Source organism: Cervus elaphus, chromosome 11 (genome assembly GCF_910594005.1).
Source record: "Cervus elaphus chromosome 11, mCerEla1.1, whole genome shotgun sequence".
Taxonomy (NCBI): Eukaryota; Metazoa; Chordata; class Mammalia; order Artiodactyla; family Cervidae; genus Cervus; species Cervus elaphus.
In genome coordinates, this window is record NC_057825.1 from 23,383,638 (window position 1) to 23,402,837 (window position 19,200).

Consider the following 19,200-nt stretch of genomic DNA (forward strand, 5'->3'; position numbering starts at 1 on the left):
TCCAGGGGACCTTCCTGAGCCAGGGATCGAACCAGCATCTTCTACGGCTCCTGCATTGCAAGCAGATTCTTTACTGCTGATTTTAAGGTACTTATCAGGAGAGATTAATAATTGTAAAATGTAGGCACAGTCTAACCTTGTTTCAAAGGCTAGAAACCTAGACTGAACTGCATACCAATGCTTCTGGGAGAATACAATCAGGCAGTGTGGGGAGGGTGCATCGTGCTGAAGATGTGATGCCTTTGGTAGGTAGCAGGAAATCACTGCTGTGATCCTTACCATCTATGGAAACTTGGGTCAATTACTTAATATTAATAAGCCTTAAGTTCTTTGCAAAAGGAAATGGCAACCCACTCTAGTATTCTTGCCTGGAGAATCCCATGGACAGAGGAGCCTGGTGGGCTACAGTCCATGGGGTTGCACAGAGTCAGACATGACTGAGTGACAAACACTTTTAAGTCCTTCAGCTAAAACATGGGGATAACAACATTTTGTATCAGAGGGTTACCTTTAAGGATTAAAAGATGTTTTCAAAATAAAGTTTACAGAGCATCTAACACCAGTCTAGGCCCATAAGAAGCACTCCACACATCAGGGTGTTAAAAACAAAACATACCTCTAACTTAATAACCATTGTGGGTGAGCCCACTTTATAAAAATATCTTGTTTAACTTCCCCAACACCTGACATGTAATTCTCATTTGATGAGAACTCACTTGATCGAAAACAAAAAATAAGGACCAGTATTAAAACCAAGGGGAACTCCATACCTAGAAGAGGACATTCCCACAGGTATGAACTGTACTACCCTCTCACAAAAGGGCTAACTTTTCTCTGGAAAGGGCTAAGGGACAAAGGAAAAGACGGAAGCTGCTACAGGCCTCGAACAAGAGAAACTGCCAGAGTGGAAGATCTGCTTTCTCTAGGAACCCAGGACAGATGAAGGTGCCCTGGACCCACAACACGTGGTCCCTCCTCTTAGATTAAGTCAACTGTACCTATTTTTAACACAGTGAGGAAATTAAACAGCCATGTAGTAGAAAAGTGAGATTCCAGCCAGGAACCAAAGGCAATCTTGTTTTTAAATTTCTAAAGTAAGCTTCATGGGCTTCCCAGGTGACACTCAGAGTAAAGAACCTGTTTGCCAATGCAGGAGACATAAGAGACCTGGGTTCAATCACTGGGTTAGGAAGATCCCCTGGAGGAGGCAAGGCAACCCATTCTAGTATTTCTGCCAGGAAAATCCCATGGACAGAGGAGCCTGGCAGGCTACAGTCCATGGGTTGCCAAGAATAGGACACAACTGAAGTGGCTTAGCACGCACACGGTAAGCTTTATATTTTTAACCCCTGATCATACTGCATCACCTCTAACATGGTACTGGGATTGGGATACCAAAATCATAGGGAAATTTTCTTATAATTATCATCCTTACTATTTTAAATCTGCAAGCATGAAATACAGTCTGCATCTACTGATCATTCAGAAGGCAGCCATGCTAACCATGATCCCACCAACAAGCCGTTTGTGAAGACTCACACTTCCCTCACAGGATCGGAAGAAGTAGGGGAAACCCTGCTTACGGTAACCATGAATGTACATCTTCAAGGGACTGTGACTCATAGTCCTGATGACTCAGCTTGTCCTTGTGTGTGTTCTCCCATCCCTTTATGAGACAAAGGTATCTCTTACTCTGCCAGGCCAAGGATGGTTTCCCTTTTGTACTGGTCGTCGGCCGTGAACCGCTGCACGTCCACACCCTTCCGCAGGCCCTGGAGGACCTGAGCCTGAGTGAAGTCCAGCAAGCGTTCATTGTAGTAGTGCAACTGCTTGGTCAGTGCAGCAAGGTCTTCGGGCCACGCCTCGTGTCCATACAGAGTCACATGCCTGCTGACCATCTTGATCAGTTCTTTGGGATCAGCCTGTGAATAACAAAAAGAGTAATTAGGAAAAAAAAATAGTAACAGTGGGAAGAAGGTCACGTCAACTGGGCGTCTGTCTGGCCCTTCACACGGCCACTATCTAATCAAGGTTTACAACCACCCTGGGAAGTCTGTTGCAGAGGTGGTCCATTTTTGCAGACCATAAGAACAGGACACAGAAACTGAGTCTAGGAATGGATTTTTGGACGCCTGCTCTGTTCTTCCACCTTAAAAACTCCATCCACTTTAAAAATACATATGCTTGCTTTTTCAACTACCATTAGATAGCTGAGCCTATTCCAGATCTCTTCCCTAATTATCTGATCATTTATAATAATTCACCCTGGAAGCAATTTTGTCATCATTGCCCCTGGATAAATATTCTTTGGACCATCTAAGTATTATCAATAACAAAGTTGTAGTTCAATAATCCCATTAGAAATGCCTAGACAGTTAAGTAGAAGAGTCTTTTCTCCAGGGATAAGTAAGGGGAAAAAAACCCATCCCTGTTCCTACAATCATCATTTTTCTCTAGTTTCATAAGAAAGTATGCAACCAATTTTTACTTGGCTCAGTCTGGGGCTCAATGGGACACTGTCCTGTAATTCTTTGACTGATTGAAAAAACCTGATGCTGGGAAAGATAGAAGGTGGGAGGAGAAGGGGATGACAGAGGATGAGATGGTTGGATGGCATCACCGACTCAATGGACATGAGTTTGAGTAAACTCTAGGAGTTGGTGATGGACAGGGAGGCCTGGCATGATGCAGTCTATGGAATCACAAAGAGTCAGACACCAGTCCCTCAGTCATGAGCGACTAAATTGACACTGATGTTACAAAACAATTACTCAAAAATAACAAAGCCCAGAACTGATCAGCTGACAGAAAAGGTGGTTAGCTGACCACATGTATTTATATTAAAGCTGGTCTGGGTGTCAGTGAAGCCATAGCAGCTCCACCATGATTCCAGAGTTACCTAACATGTGAACAACACTAACTCAATCCCTCCCAGCTTCTGAGAAGACATGGTGCATATTTTAATATAAGCAAATTAGGAAAAAAATAAAAACACACTCCCTAATCTACCTGTGGTTCTCTAAAACACATCTAATTATAATAAGCTGTCAGCATTTCTCATGCATAAGTCATTATTCTGAGCTGCACAGGAGATTTATCAGTGTCGGGCCTATATTGCCAAACCTAGCCTGACATTCTCTCTCTTGATCCTATTAAGGAACAGTCTGGGAATAATGATAAAAACCAACTAAAGAAATCTTGGATTCCAACAGGTAGATTTAAGAAAAGGTCAACCTTACCAAATGTTTCCCCTATCTCTATGCATACACTGAGTCCTATCCTCAAAAACTGCAGATATCTGTCTCAAGTCAAAAGACCTGGCTTTGAAAACCAATGCTCTCAAGTAAGTAGCTGTGAGATCATCTGTCATTCACTCAACAAATACTTTTTGTGCACCTATTATTGCCAGGTGACACCCTAAGATGTGACCCTTTCCTCCAGGAATGTAGTCTATAAGGAAAGACAATCAAGCAAACGACTATAAGTGGTTTGAAACCACTAAGCACAGGGCGCTATGGGAATGAATACAGAGGGGTCGGCTTCGGGCACGCGTCAAGCAGGGCTTCGTGGAAGAGTTAATTTCTAGTCTAACTATTCAGGTGTTAAGTAGTAAAAAGGCCATCAAGAAACAGGGGTTCCCCTGGTGGATCACTGGTAAAGAATCCACCTGCCGATGCAGGAGACATGGGTTCAATCCTGGTCCAGGAAGATCCCACATGCTTTGGAGCAACTAAGCCCATGGGCCACAACTACTGAACCTGTGCTCTAGAGCCCAGGAGCCACAACTGCTGAAGCCCACACACCCTAGAGCCCATGCTCTGCAACAAGAGAAACCACCACGATGAGAATCCCTCACACCGCAACAAGCCTCTGCTTGCTGCAGTTAGAGAAACACCTGTGCAGCAAGGAAGACCCAGCATGGCTAAAAATAAATAAAATTATATTTAAAAAAGAAAAAAGGGAAACAAATTCCAGTAAAGGCGAGAATATGTGCTAAGCCTAGATGGCTAAGCCCTGATGGGAAGATGGAGTGAATAAAGCTGATCTAACTGCATTTAGAAGTGACTTGGGAATAAGCTGTATAAGGCTGGCATATCTGGCAGTGGATTTAGGCAAATCAGATTCCATTCCTCAGCTCTTAGTGCCTCTTCATCTGTCATTTAACCCGGCTCCCTTCTGCTTACAGACTGAAGCTCATGAGGCCCCTCCCTGAACCACCGCCCAGAGGCACAGCCCCCTCTGGAGCTGTCCAGCACACGGATGTTGCCAGGGAGCCAGCAGCCCATCCACACATGCTCTGCATCCTGGTGTGCCCTGTTGTTGCCTGCTCGTCTCCACCTCATCCGGTGAGCACTTTTCTGACTAGAAAGAGAGAGAGCAGGAGCAAATATCCAGCAACTGGGGTCTTAGGGCAGCAGGACAGCTCTTCTGGAGGTGTTCTTTCAGGGAGCTCTTTGTACTGGTTTTGCACTCCACTAGCAGATTCATCGGGGAAGGCAATGGCACCCCACTCCAGTACTCTTGCCTGGAAAATCCCATGGATGGAGGAGCCTAGTAGGCTGCAGTCCATGGGGTCGCTAAGAGTCGGACACGACTGAGCGACTTCACTTTCACTTTTCACTCTTAGGCATTGGAGAAGGAAATGGCAACCCACTCCAGTGTTCTTGCCTGGAGAATCCCAGTGGAGCCTGGTGGGCTGCCTTCTATGGGGTCTCACAGAGTTGGACCAGACTGAAGCGACTTAGCAACAGCAGCACGGATTTGGTACCTGTATTGGGAGAATACACTACATATCTGATCTCATTTCTATTCTCTTTCTAACACCATTTATGAAACAAATTCCCAAACCAGGTTAGAGAGTTCAGCTTCAAGAGTATTGAATAGCACACAGCAATAATGAACATAACTGCCACTACTAACATTACACCAGCTTTTCTTTATCTTACAGAGAGTTTCAAGTCTCCACATACAACCTTCATTTTCATATGTGGCAAAAAAACACCTATTCCTTTTTTCCAATGAAGAAAATGGCATGACAGAATGTAATAAGCATGGATACACGTAAGTTACTAGCTGGGTGCCCTTGTGCAAGCTACTTGACAACTACAAACTTAATAGTCTTATCTATAAAATGGTAATATACTATAGTTTACATGGTTGCACAAAGCCTAAGAAACTACACACACACACACACACACATATATAAAATACACAAACCAAGACCTGGTCTGTAGGAGGGGCTCCAAAAATGAAAGCAATTATGGAATTTACTCAAAGGTATTCCCAGGTGGCACAGTGATAAAGAAGCTGTCTGCCAATGCAGGAGACTCAAAGATACGGGTTCGATCCCTGGGTCGGGAAGAGACCATGGAGAGGGAGGGAAATGGCAACCCACTACAGTAATCTTGCCTGGAGAATCCCACGGACAGAGGAGCCTGGCAGGCAGCAGAACATAGGGTTGCAAAGAGAAGGACACGACTGAATGACTATGCACGCACATTACTGATACATCTGTTACATTTTCATTGTACTTCTGTTGCATACTTTACATTGCCTCTCTTTTAAGTATTAAATTAGTTTCTGGAGGGCAGAAACCATGTGTACTTAGTGAATGTGTCTTTCCCACAGGACGTTAGAGCTGTGGGGTAAAGGCGGGGCACACCAAAGAGGAGCAGCAGATTTTATGTCAGTAGTACTAATTTATATACCAGATCCTTTGCTTACTAGAGATGCAATTTGGGGCAAAAATTCGAATGAATCTTTTGGCCGACCAATACTTTGTTCTTGACACACGCTTCATAGAGAGTAGATGGATGAGCATGTTTTAAGTTCTAGCTTTCCATGCAAATTATTTTCTAACCGTTATCACTACTACTTTCTGTCCCTTCCTCCAGAAACTTTACCTGTCATGATTACTTCCAATGTAAGTTTTAAATTCTAGTAACAATTCTTCCCCTGGGCTCATCATAATTTCTCTCAATATATTCCAAAAGCATCCTTTACTCAGCCCAACACTTCATTTCGTACATTCATTCATTCACTTCACAAGTGCACAGCATTAAAGTTTATAAAGCACTTTCACATGATTTTGATCTGACCTTCATACCAACCCAGTGATGGGCACAGGAGACTGCTGGTAACTGCTTTATAGATGCCAATCTCTAATTAGGCATCCTGAGCTGGAGTCTCACAGCAAGGAAGAGACTCAAGCCTCCTGGTCTCTCATCTCATGGGCTCTCCACTGTACCAGCAGAGCTCCTTGAATGTCCTACATCCAGCTTCACACGTAAAGTCACTAATTTTTGAGCAGAGTATATTCAAACCTCTCTCCCTCTTTTTCCACCTAAGTTCAAAGACATGATCCATGAGTACAAAAGCTTTTAGCATCTAAGAAACTTTTGAAGGACTTTACAGGTAGCTTTGAAATCGCCCATGTTCAGTATCGAAATGATACTACAAAAACTGAAAACATAAAAAGGCATCAAAAATTTAAGAAGTGTAGAGAATTAAATTATTCTAATTTTCCCCCAAATCTGGCAATGCAGTTTCTTTAAGGTGTAGGAAAAAATATGCTTTCTTTAAAGACTATGGCCAAGTCCCTGTAAAAAAAAAAAAAATTTTTTTAATGTACATAAATATTTATGACACTAGAATGCTGAATGACTTCATCTAGTACTACTAACTAGTAGAGGTAATAAATCCATTCAGGCTTAACAGTCTCCATTTCTTGGTAATATTGTTTGGAAAGTTTTAAACAGGTGGTATGTTTCCCCTCTAGGGTTGTTATTTGCTTGAGATAATTTTCTCCTTAGTATTTTCAATTAGTAGCTTAAAAAATGCATCTTAGAAATAGTCTACCATAAAGTTTTGAATTTCATCCCCTGCTGGGTTTGATTCTCTAGCATATAAAACTAAAAGACACATTTCCATTTTTAAATGATTTTATCTTCTTAAACTTTTTTTTTTTTTTTAGCTAGAGATATCATACTTCAAGATGCATATACGTGAAGAGGGATAAATTAGGAGTTTGAGATTAGCAGATACACAGTATTCTGTATAAAATAGATAAACAATGAGGTCATACTGTATAGCACAGGGAACTATGTTCAATATCTTGTAATAACCTACGATGGAAAAGAATATATGCACGTGTATACTTGCATGCTTATAATGTATAACTGAACCACTTTGTTTGTATACCAGAAATAAACACTTTGTAAATTTCAATACTTCGATTTGTAAAAAAATTACAATACTTCAGTTTGTAAAAAAGCAGTTTGTAAAAAAGAATATTACAATAATTACAAAGGTAAGATACAAATAAACAAGGTACAGAAATGTGTATAGCTTACTCATATCTGTATTAAAAAGTTGTTATATAAATATGTACATCCGTAACTATTTCTGGAGGGATACAAAAGGGAAACTGACCTTTTGTTTTATCCTATTTTCATCATCTGTTTTTTGCCATGTGTGCATTGTTTTTTTAACATAAAAAGTTGATTAGGACAAATACTAGAAGAGGAAATTCTCTGCAAGTGACCATTTGCCAATCATCATTATAGATCTCTAAAAAGAAACATGAGGGACTTCCCCAGTGGTCAGGTGGCTAAGACGCCACACTCCCAGGGCAGGGGGCTGGGGTTCGATCCCTGGTCAGGGAACTAGATTCTATATGCTGCAACTAAGATCTGGTGCAGCGAGCTAAATCAATCCATCAATCAATCAGTCAATCAATAAATATTAAAAAGAAAAAAGGCCCGCTGGGCTGCTCCAATGATCACCCAGGTTTGCTGCCGGGTCCTGGGCGTCTGTGTGGCTGACGCAGGATGTGCTTCGCACCAAGATGCACAGGCTTCTTATCAGAAATGACACCACAAATTATATCAATACTTTCATTCAAACCTAGTAATCTACCTAAGTTATCATTCCCACAGCTCAGAACTGCAGGGGGTGGAAAGAGAAAACGTGAAAAGACTGCGCAAATAAAAACAAGCTGAACTGATAATTGAGTGGAAGCAAAGCTTCGTGGAGAGTTATTATGTGTGGGCAACAAATTGAAACCACTTGAATCTCCGTTTCCAAGATGATTCATCAGGAGTTTGTCATGTCTAATTCAAACTCAGCAGTGTGTTTTTTTGCAGGGAGAGATACTGAAAAGATTCAAATAATGAGCCATTAGGTAGTCAATGGACAATGCAAACATACTTAAAACATCCAGCTAACAGGCCCATCCATGAAAAGTAAGGACTCCCAAAATGTAATACTGACGGCTGTTCGAACCGTAGCAGCTGAAATGATTCCTCAAATTAGTCACATGCCAACAAACAGTCACTGAGTAACTAGAGGAGGGTGATGTCCTCGGGATTCAGAATAGACGGGGATTCCTGCCCTCAACAGGATCATATGTGGAAAGAAGACGAGGTGCACCGGCTACCACAGCCTACAAGATCCGCTCCAGGGGACATCTGAAAGAGAGCTGTCTTGTTAACTTGTGGCTCAGCTGGTAAAGAATCTGCCTGCAATGCGGGAGACCTGGGTTTGATCCCTGGGTTGGGAAGATTCCCTGGAGAAGGGAAAGGCTACCCACTCCAGTATTCTGGCCTGGAGAATTCCATGGACGGAGAAGCCTGCTAGGCTACAGTCCATGGGGTCACAAAGAGTCGGACATGACTGAGCGACTTTCACTTTATTTTTCAAATTAAAAAAAAAAAATGTATTTACAATAATTAGAAAGGTAAGATAGAAAATTTTTTTAAAAAATCATTTCAGGAAGCAGAGAAAGCTTCACACAGGAGGCTTTTTTAAGCTCAGACTTATCTGCTGCTAGGAGAAGAAGCAAGAGGTATTTCAGGCAGGAGAATTACATCTGCACAGACACCAAGATGTGGGAAAGGATGTCAAATTCAGAGAAATATACAGGCCAAACAGTCAGAGCATAAACTTCAAATGAGCCAGTGTCAGGATCATGACTGGCAGGGTGAGGAAGAGCTACCAGTGTTCACTGAGGGGCTTCCCAGTCAAACAGGGGAGTAGAGATTTCAGCCAGCAGCCACTGCAAAGCGGGTAGAAACATCATGCTGGGAGTGCGAGCCAGAGATCACTCGGCTCCGAAACACAGGGACACGCTGCTTCTGAAACAAAGCTGGAGTGGCCGCATGACCAGGCGACGGGCAGGGAAAGACTGGAATCAGGAGCTCTGGTGACCGAGGTCACTTTCTACCGGAGCGACCCTGAGCAAGTAACCCAATTTTTCCGAGTCTTACCTTCTGCACAGAGGCCGCCACTTCTGCAAAATGAGGCTGCTCAATGGATCAAACTGCAGAATGAATGTGAAAGGTACTAAGACAGCCTATGCCTTCCCAAGGTGAGTCTCATCCTTCTGTCATTCCCAGACAACTCCCCTAAACAAGCCCCACATACACCACTGCTGTGACCCCTCCTGACACCTTCCCAGCCGAGAGGAGACCCGATCGGGTCACAGTGAAGTCTGGTCACCGACTCCACTGCTATCCTTTCCCTCTGGAGTTGGGCAACACTTCTGTGCCTCACATTTTATAAAGTAATATTTCAATACTTTCTTAAATACTTGTGAAAAAACACTAGAGTACATAGGATGGCACAGGGACATATTAACTTCTCTGTTACAGGTTCCATCCCTCCATCTTGAATTCTCTCCTCTCCCCAGTCTTCCTGATGCTATGCTTATCCTTTTCTTTAGTCAAAGGTCACCCTCTTAACTAAGGCCTTTCCTGAGCCTGTTTTAAACTGTACTCCACTGCTTAACTTTCTTCTTTGCTTTTTGTTTTCAAAGCTCTTATCATAACTAAACAAAGAATATATTTTATTTACTTTTTTTGTTGTTGATGGTGCCCCCTCCCCAAACAGAATATAAATCTGAAAAGGAGAAGGGTTTTTATATAAGCTGTCCACTACTGTCTTCCCCAGATCTAGAACACTGCCTGGCACAAGCAGTCATCTGACAAATATTTTTGATAAACACACACATAATCCAACTGCTTCCTATGTACTGAAGGACAGCTCATTAATTTTGAGTATACTACCCCAGAGAACATCCGTTTACTCCCCTTGACATTCCAGGTCCTGCAACGAGGAAACCAACGAATACAACACAGACACTGGCCTGAAACAGCTTGTTATCTAGTAGATGAAAACAGGCAAATTCAAAGTAACACAGTATAAAAGTCACGCGGGGAGGAAAAGTCGGTACAGACAGCAGAGGGGCCTCCAGCACAGCCGGGGAGCACGACAGGACGGCGCCAGGTGGGAGGACCCGAGTACTGAGCAAAGGCACGCTGGCGCAACATCACGGGCAAAAGAGTACAATGTGCTGAAGACAAGGAACAGAACACAAGGGCTGTGTGAGAAATTTAAGCAGGTTGGTATGGCTGGAACAAAAGGAAAATGAAGGTGAGGAAACAGACAGAGGCCAGACGACCTTGCTAGGACCATGGGAAACCACTGAAGCACTGGAAGTGGAGAAGAGGAAGCCCAGACCTCCACTCTGGAAAGGCTACTCTGCCAGATGCCTGGAAAAAAAAATGCAGAAGCAACAGAAAGGAGGAGACGATGCTTGTTCCATTAAGTAAGTACACTGTTCCAGAAATTAACCTGCCACACTTCCACCTATATATAATCACTTCTTTCCCGAAAGTTATAATACAGTAGGTCAATTCCTTATCTCAAACAAAAACATACCTGTGATATAAAAGCAAAACAAAGGAAAATTACTAGAGTATAGGGAAAAAAAGTAGTACAAAGCAGCAGTAGCTATCAAAAAAAAAATCAAAATTTCCAAAATAAAGTAATATATGAACTAGCCTAAAAAAGACAGTCCTTTTCTTGGCCCAAATTTCATCCTAATATACCCATTTCTGAAAACAATACCCGCTCATAATGATGATGCCCTTGGGAGAGTAACCTGCATGAGAGAGGGTTCCCTCATTCCCCTTTCTCTTTCTAAATAAAAACTGATGAATGAAAGCCATAGATTTTGCCATAAACAGAATGTTTTCATATACTTACAGGCTCTTAGATATGTTTTGGATGGCCAAGGCATCCAAATTCTTTCTCTGCAGTCTGCTCTGGGTCAGGGGAGGAAGAATCCTGCCTCAATAGATACTGAAACTTGAATCTGTACACAGAGTGGATTTGAAAGTCTAATCTATTTGCTTATCTATTCTTAAAGTGGTAATTCTCTTAAAATATCCAGTATAAAAAGGAGATCATTTCTGAATGCTGATGCTTAGAGCTGGTGCATACAAGTAAACCACCTTCCATTTCCTAGCAGCACCTGGAACACTTTCGGGTCCAAAAAGAAGGCAATGTAACTTGAGGTCAAGCTTAGGTGCTCTCACTCAGAAATTAACAATAAAGTTAAATAAAGGATGTCAGAAGCATGGGGCTAAGTAGGCATAGTGTGTCTCAACATTTCATCTGCACAATTACTACTCTCATACCTCTCTGGCTTAAAAATAAATAAAAGTGCAGTGCTATTCAAAGAACGACATTGCATACTGTCCTAAATTAGAGTCATCTTCCTCTTGAAAAGGTAGTTACAAAGCCAGTTCTCCATTTCTCCTCTACTACTTCAGCCTTTCCTAAGAATGCTGTAAATTAAAATAAATGACAGAGAAGTTAGGGGCAAATCAACATTCACCTTACATACTAGAACCTCTGCCTCTTATTAATGCCTGGAAAAGCAACTCCATCTAACACAGCCACTGTGAATGCATTCTGAATGCAAAGTGCTTCAGTCCCTCCAAAGAGGTAAACACGTGTTTTAACTACTTTAGAAAAGCTTTACCGTTTCTCATTAATAAAGTGGAAACTGTGAGGACTCACCCTGTAAAGAGGATGGCATTTGTCCCTGAAACATGGAGCCAACTGGGCGTAGATCTGGAGGCTATAATAATAGGCTGCCAATTGGAGAGAGAGAGCGGAGTGGGACTGCTTTTCAAAGCATTTGTTAGCGTCTAACACCTACGGGGGAACACAAGAGAAAGAGCTCAGCTGAAGGGAAATTAGCACAACCACCATAACCCATTACATTTCTAGTCCTTACTGTAGAATTTTGGTTCAAAGTTTCTATCAAATTGACTCAAGCTCATCTTAACATGACTACATTAAAATTCAGACAGATTATAAAGGCCAGATCCTATGCATGTGAAAGCAGATTTTAAAATCAAGATTTCAGCTAACATTGTAGACTTTACTCTTCAGATACTGACCACAGCCCTTGCATTATGCAGAGGAACAACCAGAAGAAGTGAAACATGCAATAAACAATTCACCGGTGAAAATCCCAGTAAAGACTTTCAGTTTATTCATTTTTTAAGTCCTTTTTTCTTGGTAAGGGCAAACTTACCTGTGGTAAAGCCAGGAGATAAGCAAGAGCCAAGGTCATATCATTTGGTAACGCGTCACTTGCTAGCTGTAAGAGAACTGAATGCAGAAAAAAAAAAATTCATTATTTTCCTTGAGGATCCATGTGACAGTCACGGTTACTAAGTGTCACGATTTTAGTCCTTCATGATTTCAACTGTAATTATCTTCAGAGAACTTTTTAAGATGCTTTATGAGAAAGTCTATTCAGCACCATCGAAGTACAGATTATATGAAACTACGTTAAATGGTAGTCTTGCCTTAACTCAAGACACATTATGCCATTTGCTACTTACATATGTGATTACTGTTAGTGCAGCTACAAAGTCTAAGTGCAAACAGATCAGTGAGGAAGTCTCTTCCAGCTAAGCTTTTGGTTTTAGAGACTCAGGCCATGCTATACAATTCTGGATATCAATGACAGCTACCGTGGGAGATGACCATGTGAGCACTCATGGTCAGAACAACAACACAGCTTTGTGAGAGCAGACTTAGGATAACTCTCTTGATTACTACAGTCATGACAATATGGCTGTGTTCTTTCTCTGCACCACACTCCACGAAAAGAAAACCAGTCTCATGCTTTCATTATATAACATCTTAAAACATCCCAACCATCTACAACTTTTATAAAACTTCTTTATATAAGCAACAACCTATCAATGTCATGGATTTAATAAAAGAACACTGCAAATAACATCTGTGTTTATATCCATTTTGTATTAATAAGGAGGCACTCATTTAGGACCTTAAGTGACCAATACCAGATAGTCACTGTAATCAGTGTAAACTTTTTTTATAGAGAACAGACTCTCCTAATCTTCACTAATGATGGTAAACAGCATCTAAATAATTCAAAGTAAGTAATATTTCACTTCATAAATACACCATATAATTTTATGGTGTATTAGAGGAAACTGAAAGTCGCTCAGTCGTGTCCGACTCTTTGCAACCCCATGGACTATACACTTCTCCAGGCCAGAATACTGGAGTGGGTAGCCTTTCCCTTCTCCAGGGGATCTTCCCAACCCAGGGATTGAACCCTGGTCTCCTGCAATGCAGGTGAATTCTTTACCAGCTGAGCCTAGATGAGCCAACTCTAAATGGGCGGAGTGTCAGCAGTGACCTAAAACTTGACATGTCCTGTGCATGACTCATCTAAAAGGGAACTAGGCTTCTTGCACAGCACCTCTAGTAAGAGAATCTGAGTTCTTTAAATACTCATTTCCTCTACAATTGCAACCTCCAACCTCATCTAGCTTTTTTCCACTCCATTTTTACTTCCTTCAGATATTTCCCTTCCTCATGTACAAAAGAGGCCAGTTTTCAAACCACCCGCCCTTACTGGCTTTTAGAATCTAAACCTACTCATCAAAACCAGCCCTGTCTCTTCATGGCTCAGGAGCCCCTATTCCAGGTGAGTGGCCGACGCCCCAGCTAATGGAGGACCGTCCCTCTCAGAGTTGTGTTTGGGGCTGGTCTGAGCCCTGCCTGGGAAAATCACCCAGTCCCATTACTGACCTCTAGTCAGATCTTTTTTCTTTCTTTCTTTCCTTGTTTTCTTTGTGTTTTTAATCCAATCATCAACTCAATCTTACACTCCATTTAATGTGCATTTGGCGATTTCCAAAAATCAAAGCACCTTAAAGGGATGAAAAAATATGCTACCCCTGAAGATATTCCTAAGTATATGCTCCAGATCCTGAAGGAAATTCCAAAAGGAGAACAACCCAACAAAAAACAATAACAACAAAGAACAGTCACGACGACGTGGCTGGAATAAAGCAGAGTTCCCTTGAGAGAACTTTGTGAGGGAAAAACTAGATCTGAAAATATAAGCTCTAATAGGCTTATTTTTCAAATAGTTATATCATTTCACAGCTACAACTCAAAAGATGGTCACCAGCATTTCTTGAACATATATCATTGAATACAAAGCTTTTAGCAGACAAAAGAGAAAAGAAATAGTTAATTTCCATGAGCTAAAAGTAATGACAAAAATCACCCTCAGAGGAGTCCAAAGAATCACTGTTATTTTTACAAATAGTGAAAATAATCACTTTAAAATACAAATATTTGCTCCAAGTGAATAATAACCATAAAGATTTCATTTCATATATACAACTCTTGTGTCTGACTCTTGTGACCCCATGGACTGTAGCCTGCCAGGCTCCTCCTTCCATGGAATTCTCCAGGAAAGACTACTGCAGTGGGTTGCCATTTCCTTCTCCAGGAGATCTTCCCAACCCAGGGATTGAACCCGGGTCCTTGTGCATCACAGGCAGATTCTTTACTGACTGAGTCACCAGGGAAGCCCCATATTCACAACAGTCTTCGTCAATTTTAAAACTTTTCTGCAATTTATAAAGCACTGACATTTGAGGGGGAAGAGTTTTGTCAATCTGGGCTATTGGCAGACTAGTCAGTTGCCAAGTAAAGCCAACAGCGTCCCTGTGGGCGCACCACTGATGTGCAGACCAACCAGCTCGGAGCCCATTCCCTGAACCGGCCCCTTTCTCTGGCTTCTGCACTCCAGGCACAATAGGACCTCTGCCCTGATCACCCCAGGGCCAGGTGCTAGACAGCCAGAGATCACCCCATGGCCCAGAGTCCACCCAAGTTACCCAAACTCTTCATCTCAAGCTTGCTCAAGCATGCCTACCAGACCTCGCCTGTTATTTCCCATGAAAACCCATACTCTGCCCCCTTCATACCTTCTGCCTCCCTCTCCCTCTCTCTGCCCTGAGGTAAAGATACAGTGAGAAGGCAGCTGCATGCTAGCCAGGAAGAGATAACTCACCAGAAGCCAACCACACTGGCATCTGATTTCCAGTCTCCAAACTGTGAGACTGGGAATTTCTGCTGTTTAAGCCACCTCGTCTATAGTATCCTGTCCTGTCAGCCCAAGCTGACTAACATAGACAGAAAACGAGACATACAAAATAAGATATCTCTCTCCGTCAGTATGTATCAGGCTATCGACAATCTTATGCTATTACAAGCAATGAATATATGCCGTATTTTTCATGTATGTGAATTCATGGAATAAATTCCTAGAAGCGGAATTACTAGGTCAAATAATATAATTTTTATAGCTATTGCCAAATTGCCATGTGTTTTTCAAATTCTCACTTTAAGCCAAGTCCTCATTGCAGCATCTTCACCAGGACTGCCATTTAGCTGGCATATCTCACCCACTTGAATGCCCATTTGGCCCATTTTTCAAGAGGCCTCTTGACACCTACTTCAACCACAGAAGATGAAGATCGCTTAAAGTTGAGGGTGAATCCAAAATCCTCTCCACAGGGTAAGCTTCACTGATATGAGTTGACTCCTCAGAATTAATCCTAAGAGAAAGGTACCCTGGCTTTCTGTTTCATCTTTCTGGGGAATTGATGACTCAGACTTTTGCCCCACTCTCATCAGAGGAACTCCAGTAAATCCAGAATACTACATCTATTTAAATTCCTCTGTGATTGGGTTCTCTTACTGGTACAGCCCTCCTGCAGACGAAAACTATGTACTCTGGATAAAGCATAAAAAATAGGTATCTTAAGGCACTGGTGAGGCACTGAAAGCAGACAGAAACTAAAGGGTAGATGCCATTTGGAAAAATGAAATGACAACAGTGAATTTCCCATCTTTACAGCTTCTATCCTGAGGGCAAGCGTCTGTCTGCTCCTTGCCAGGCAGGTAAAACTTAGATGGAGAATTTGAAGTCTTAAAGAACCACAGCCCAGAAAAACCACAACAGCCGACAAGTAAGAGAGGTCTGATAGTTTCTTAAAAAGCTTTGGCTCATCAATTCCACCCTTAGATAGTTACCCCAGAGAAATAAAAACAAAGGTCCGTAAAAACACAGGTTCACAAAAACATTGTATAAGAGTTCATAGCAGCTTTTTCATAATAACCCTCAGTTGGAAAAAGCCCCCATGTCCCTCACCAGGAGAATGGGTAAACTGTGGTACAGTCATACAGTGGAATACTTTTCAGTTATTTAAAAAAAAAAAAGAAAGAAAGAAAGAATAGAAAAAAACCTACTGATAGAAGCAATAAATCTTAAGTTTCACAGAAAAGAATATATCCTGTATGATTCCACTGAATGAATTCTAGAACAGTCAAAACTCATCTACAGCAGGGGAAAAACTGAACATCTGTCAGTCCCAATTAGGAGTTGTGGGTTGGGTGTTTTCAGGAAAGAGGCATCGACTTTCTGGGGTGACAGTAATGTTCTGCATCTTGAAAGGAGTCAGGGTTACACAGGGGCTGTGCTTGTCAAAACTCATAGTCTTATGTCTACACTTAGGATTTTTGCATTTCATTGTTTATAAATGAAAAAAATAAATAATAAAACTTGTAAAATAAAAAAGTAAGAAATATTGACTAGTTAAAGGTATGCACAGTGCATGTCAAGAGGCAAAGAGTAACAATGCCTACAACTCTGAAATGTGTCAGAGAAAGAAGCTGTATTTGGTGGGAGGACTAGAGCAAGTGTAGTAAAATATTAATTGTTGAAATCTAGGTGGAGAGTATATGGGAGGTTCACTGTAGAAGTTTCTTGACTTTTCTATGCATTTGAAATTTTCCTTAATAAAATATTTACGGAAGAAAAGGGGGGGGAAATCCTTCTGAAAACAGGGTCAAATGCTCAAGCTCCCCAACAGTTATTTCCCAAATGGGGTTCCCTGTGGACAAGTATACATGTAGCTCTTCTCCATCACTCAGGCAGCTGAGTTTCCAGCCACACAAAGCCTGTGACCTCCCTGCTGCTCCAAGATGGGAAAGGCCACCATCACACCATCACTGGTGTCAGGTACACCAGCATCTCCTATGTCCCCAGGTTGAAAGGAAAGGGATCATATCTCTTCCCTGATCCTTAACGCAACTGTTTGTGGCATCTTTTTCTCCCACAGCCAGATCACAGCTCATTAATCCCTACAACTCAAGTGCTGACCCAGAACCCCTCCTGACTAACAACTGAATTATTGAAGGAAACCAACTTGGGGTGGGGGGGCTTGAGGGGGAGATGAGAGGGGAGAGACGGGAGGAGGGGAAAGGGGAGACACATCATAACTGCCCACACTTGACCCCATCCCAACTTTCTCAGCAGCCCTCACTGAGGCTCAATTCAAACCCCCACATACAGGAAGCTTCTCAGACCTTGAATCTGTGAGCCATGTGAAGCTACATATGACAAAATTATCAATGAGGATCTGAAGGAAACCACAGGGTTTCAATAGGATGGGATCCACCAGATATCTTGCTGGCTGTAGGCTGCACCGCAGTGATTTTTCATTACCATTTAAGACATATGTATTTATTAAAAAAAAATAATAATAATAAAGACCTGTCCTACATTTAGCACTGTGTATGAATTTAATTTGCAAAGCTTATTTTCTAACCTTGCAGAAAATACACTGCATTTTCTAGACAAGTAATACAGCCAAAATCAGATGAAATCTATGCCTAAGCCTCCAAGCACTAATTCTCTGCAAAATAAGTGCCTCTGGAAAGCACTCTATGATAAATTTAATTCCAGAATGGAATTCACAGAGGAAAGCTGCCCATATTATTGATTTAGAAATCATTAGCCATTAAATCATTCATTTAGCTAAATAAATAATGATCAATTTTCTTCAGCTAGTCTCCATAAAAAACCTTTTCATCAACTTTATTAAAAAATTCTGAAAAGTCAGATCGTGTTGGGAAGTTTAATTTGTATCATGACCTACTTCTGAACCAAAGTCAGGAGTCACATTTCTATAATTTTTAATTTAGGTCATTTAACCTATATCATTCATCAAATCTGTTGAGTTTCTAGCAAATATTTGATACTATAAAATAGCTAATGATATCTGTCTCAAATATATTAGCATCCTCAAGAGAAACCAAACATGACCATTTTGTAACATATGGAAATATCAAATCACAAATGCTATATACCAGGAACTAACAATTCTGTAGGTCAATTACACGTCAGAAAAAAACTCACAGAAAAAGATTAGATTTGTGGTTACCAGAGGCAGGGGGTAGGGGAAGGTAGAATTAGATGAAAGTAGTCAAAAGGTATCACCAACTTCGAGTTATAATTGAGAGTTATACTCCAGGTACAAGGACAGTAGGTGGCTCAAGGACCAATGCTTCAATAAGTGATGTACACATGGTGAGAAAGGGAACAGAAGGGGATCCCCGATTCATCATTAAGTGTGTTACCCCCCAATCCACACGGCTCCTCCACAAAAATCTATTTGCTTCATGCTTCTAGATCATTCTGAGGCCTCATCATTTAGTTACCAGCTACCACAAAGATGGTCAGGTACTTTAAGAACCCCATGAAAGGGGGAGGCCAAATAATCTAGAAAGCTGCGCCCCACCAAGACCTTATTCTCAAGTACTCTCCACCTTCCTCCAAAAACAGCTCTGAAAAACAGCAGAAGCTTTAATAAACTGAGAAATCAGTGTGACAGAGTCTCTCCAAGGACACAGTCATCTTTCAAACCTTTAGCATGTGGTTCCATTCTCTTGCCTTTTTCTGAGAGAGGTATGCAAATATACACACACACACACACACATGTCATAAGCTAAATCATAAATTAACATATTCTTGACTGGAGATGTATTAATATATCTTTTGTTACCCAAATGTTATTGACCAGAGTGTTTCAGTATTCACTTACACAGCAAATTGCTGGTCACAGGCCTTAGGTTCTGCAAAATCCTCTAATCGATAATGTGTTAAGATATTACATAAGTCAATGTTTCCAAATTCCTGGTTATTAATTCAGTCCTTTATTA

At 41.4% G+C, this 19,200-nt stretch overlaps 1 protein-coding gene across 1 annotated transcript in view; it reads right to left on the reverse strand.

The window, feature by feature from the left end:
- Positions 1 to 19,200, reverse strand: part of NBAS (NBAS subunit of NRZ tethering complex) — a 309,213-nt gene that overhangs the window by 106,673 nt on the left and 183,340 nt on the right. Inside the window, exons 39-41 of the mRNA XM_043917136.1 lie at positions 12,389 to 12,465; positions 11,866 to 12,003; positions 1,693 to 1,922 (exon numbers count right to left, since the gene is read on the reverse strand). Coding sequence (XP_043773071.1) covers positions 1,693 to 1,922; positions 11,866 to 12,003; positions 12,389 to 12,465 — 445 coding nt within the window. The remainder of the gene's footprint in view (positions 1 to 1,692; positions 1,923 to 11,865; positions 12,004 to 12,388; positions 12,466 to 19,200) is intronic.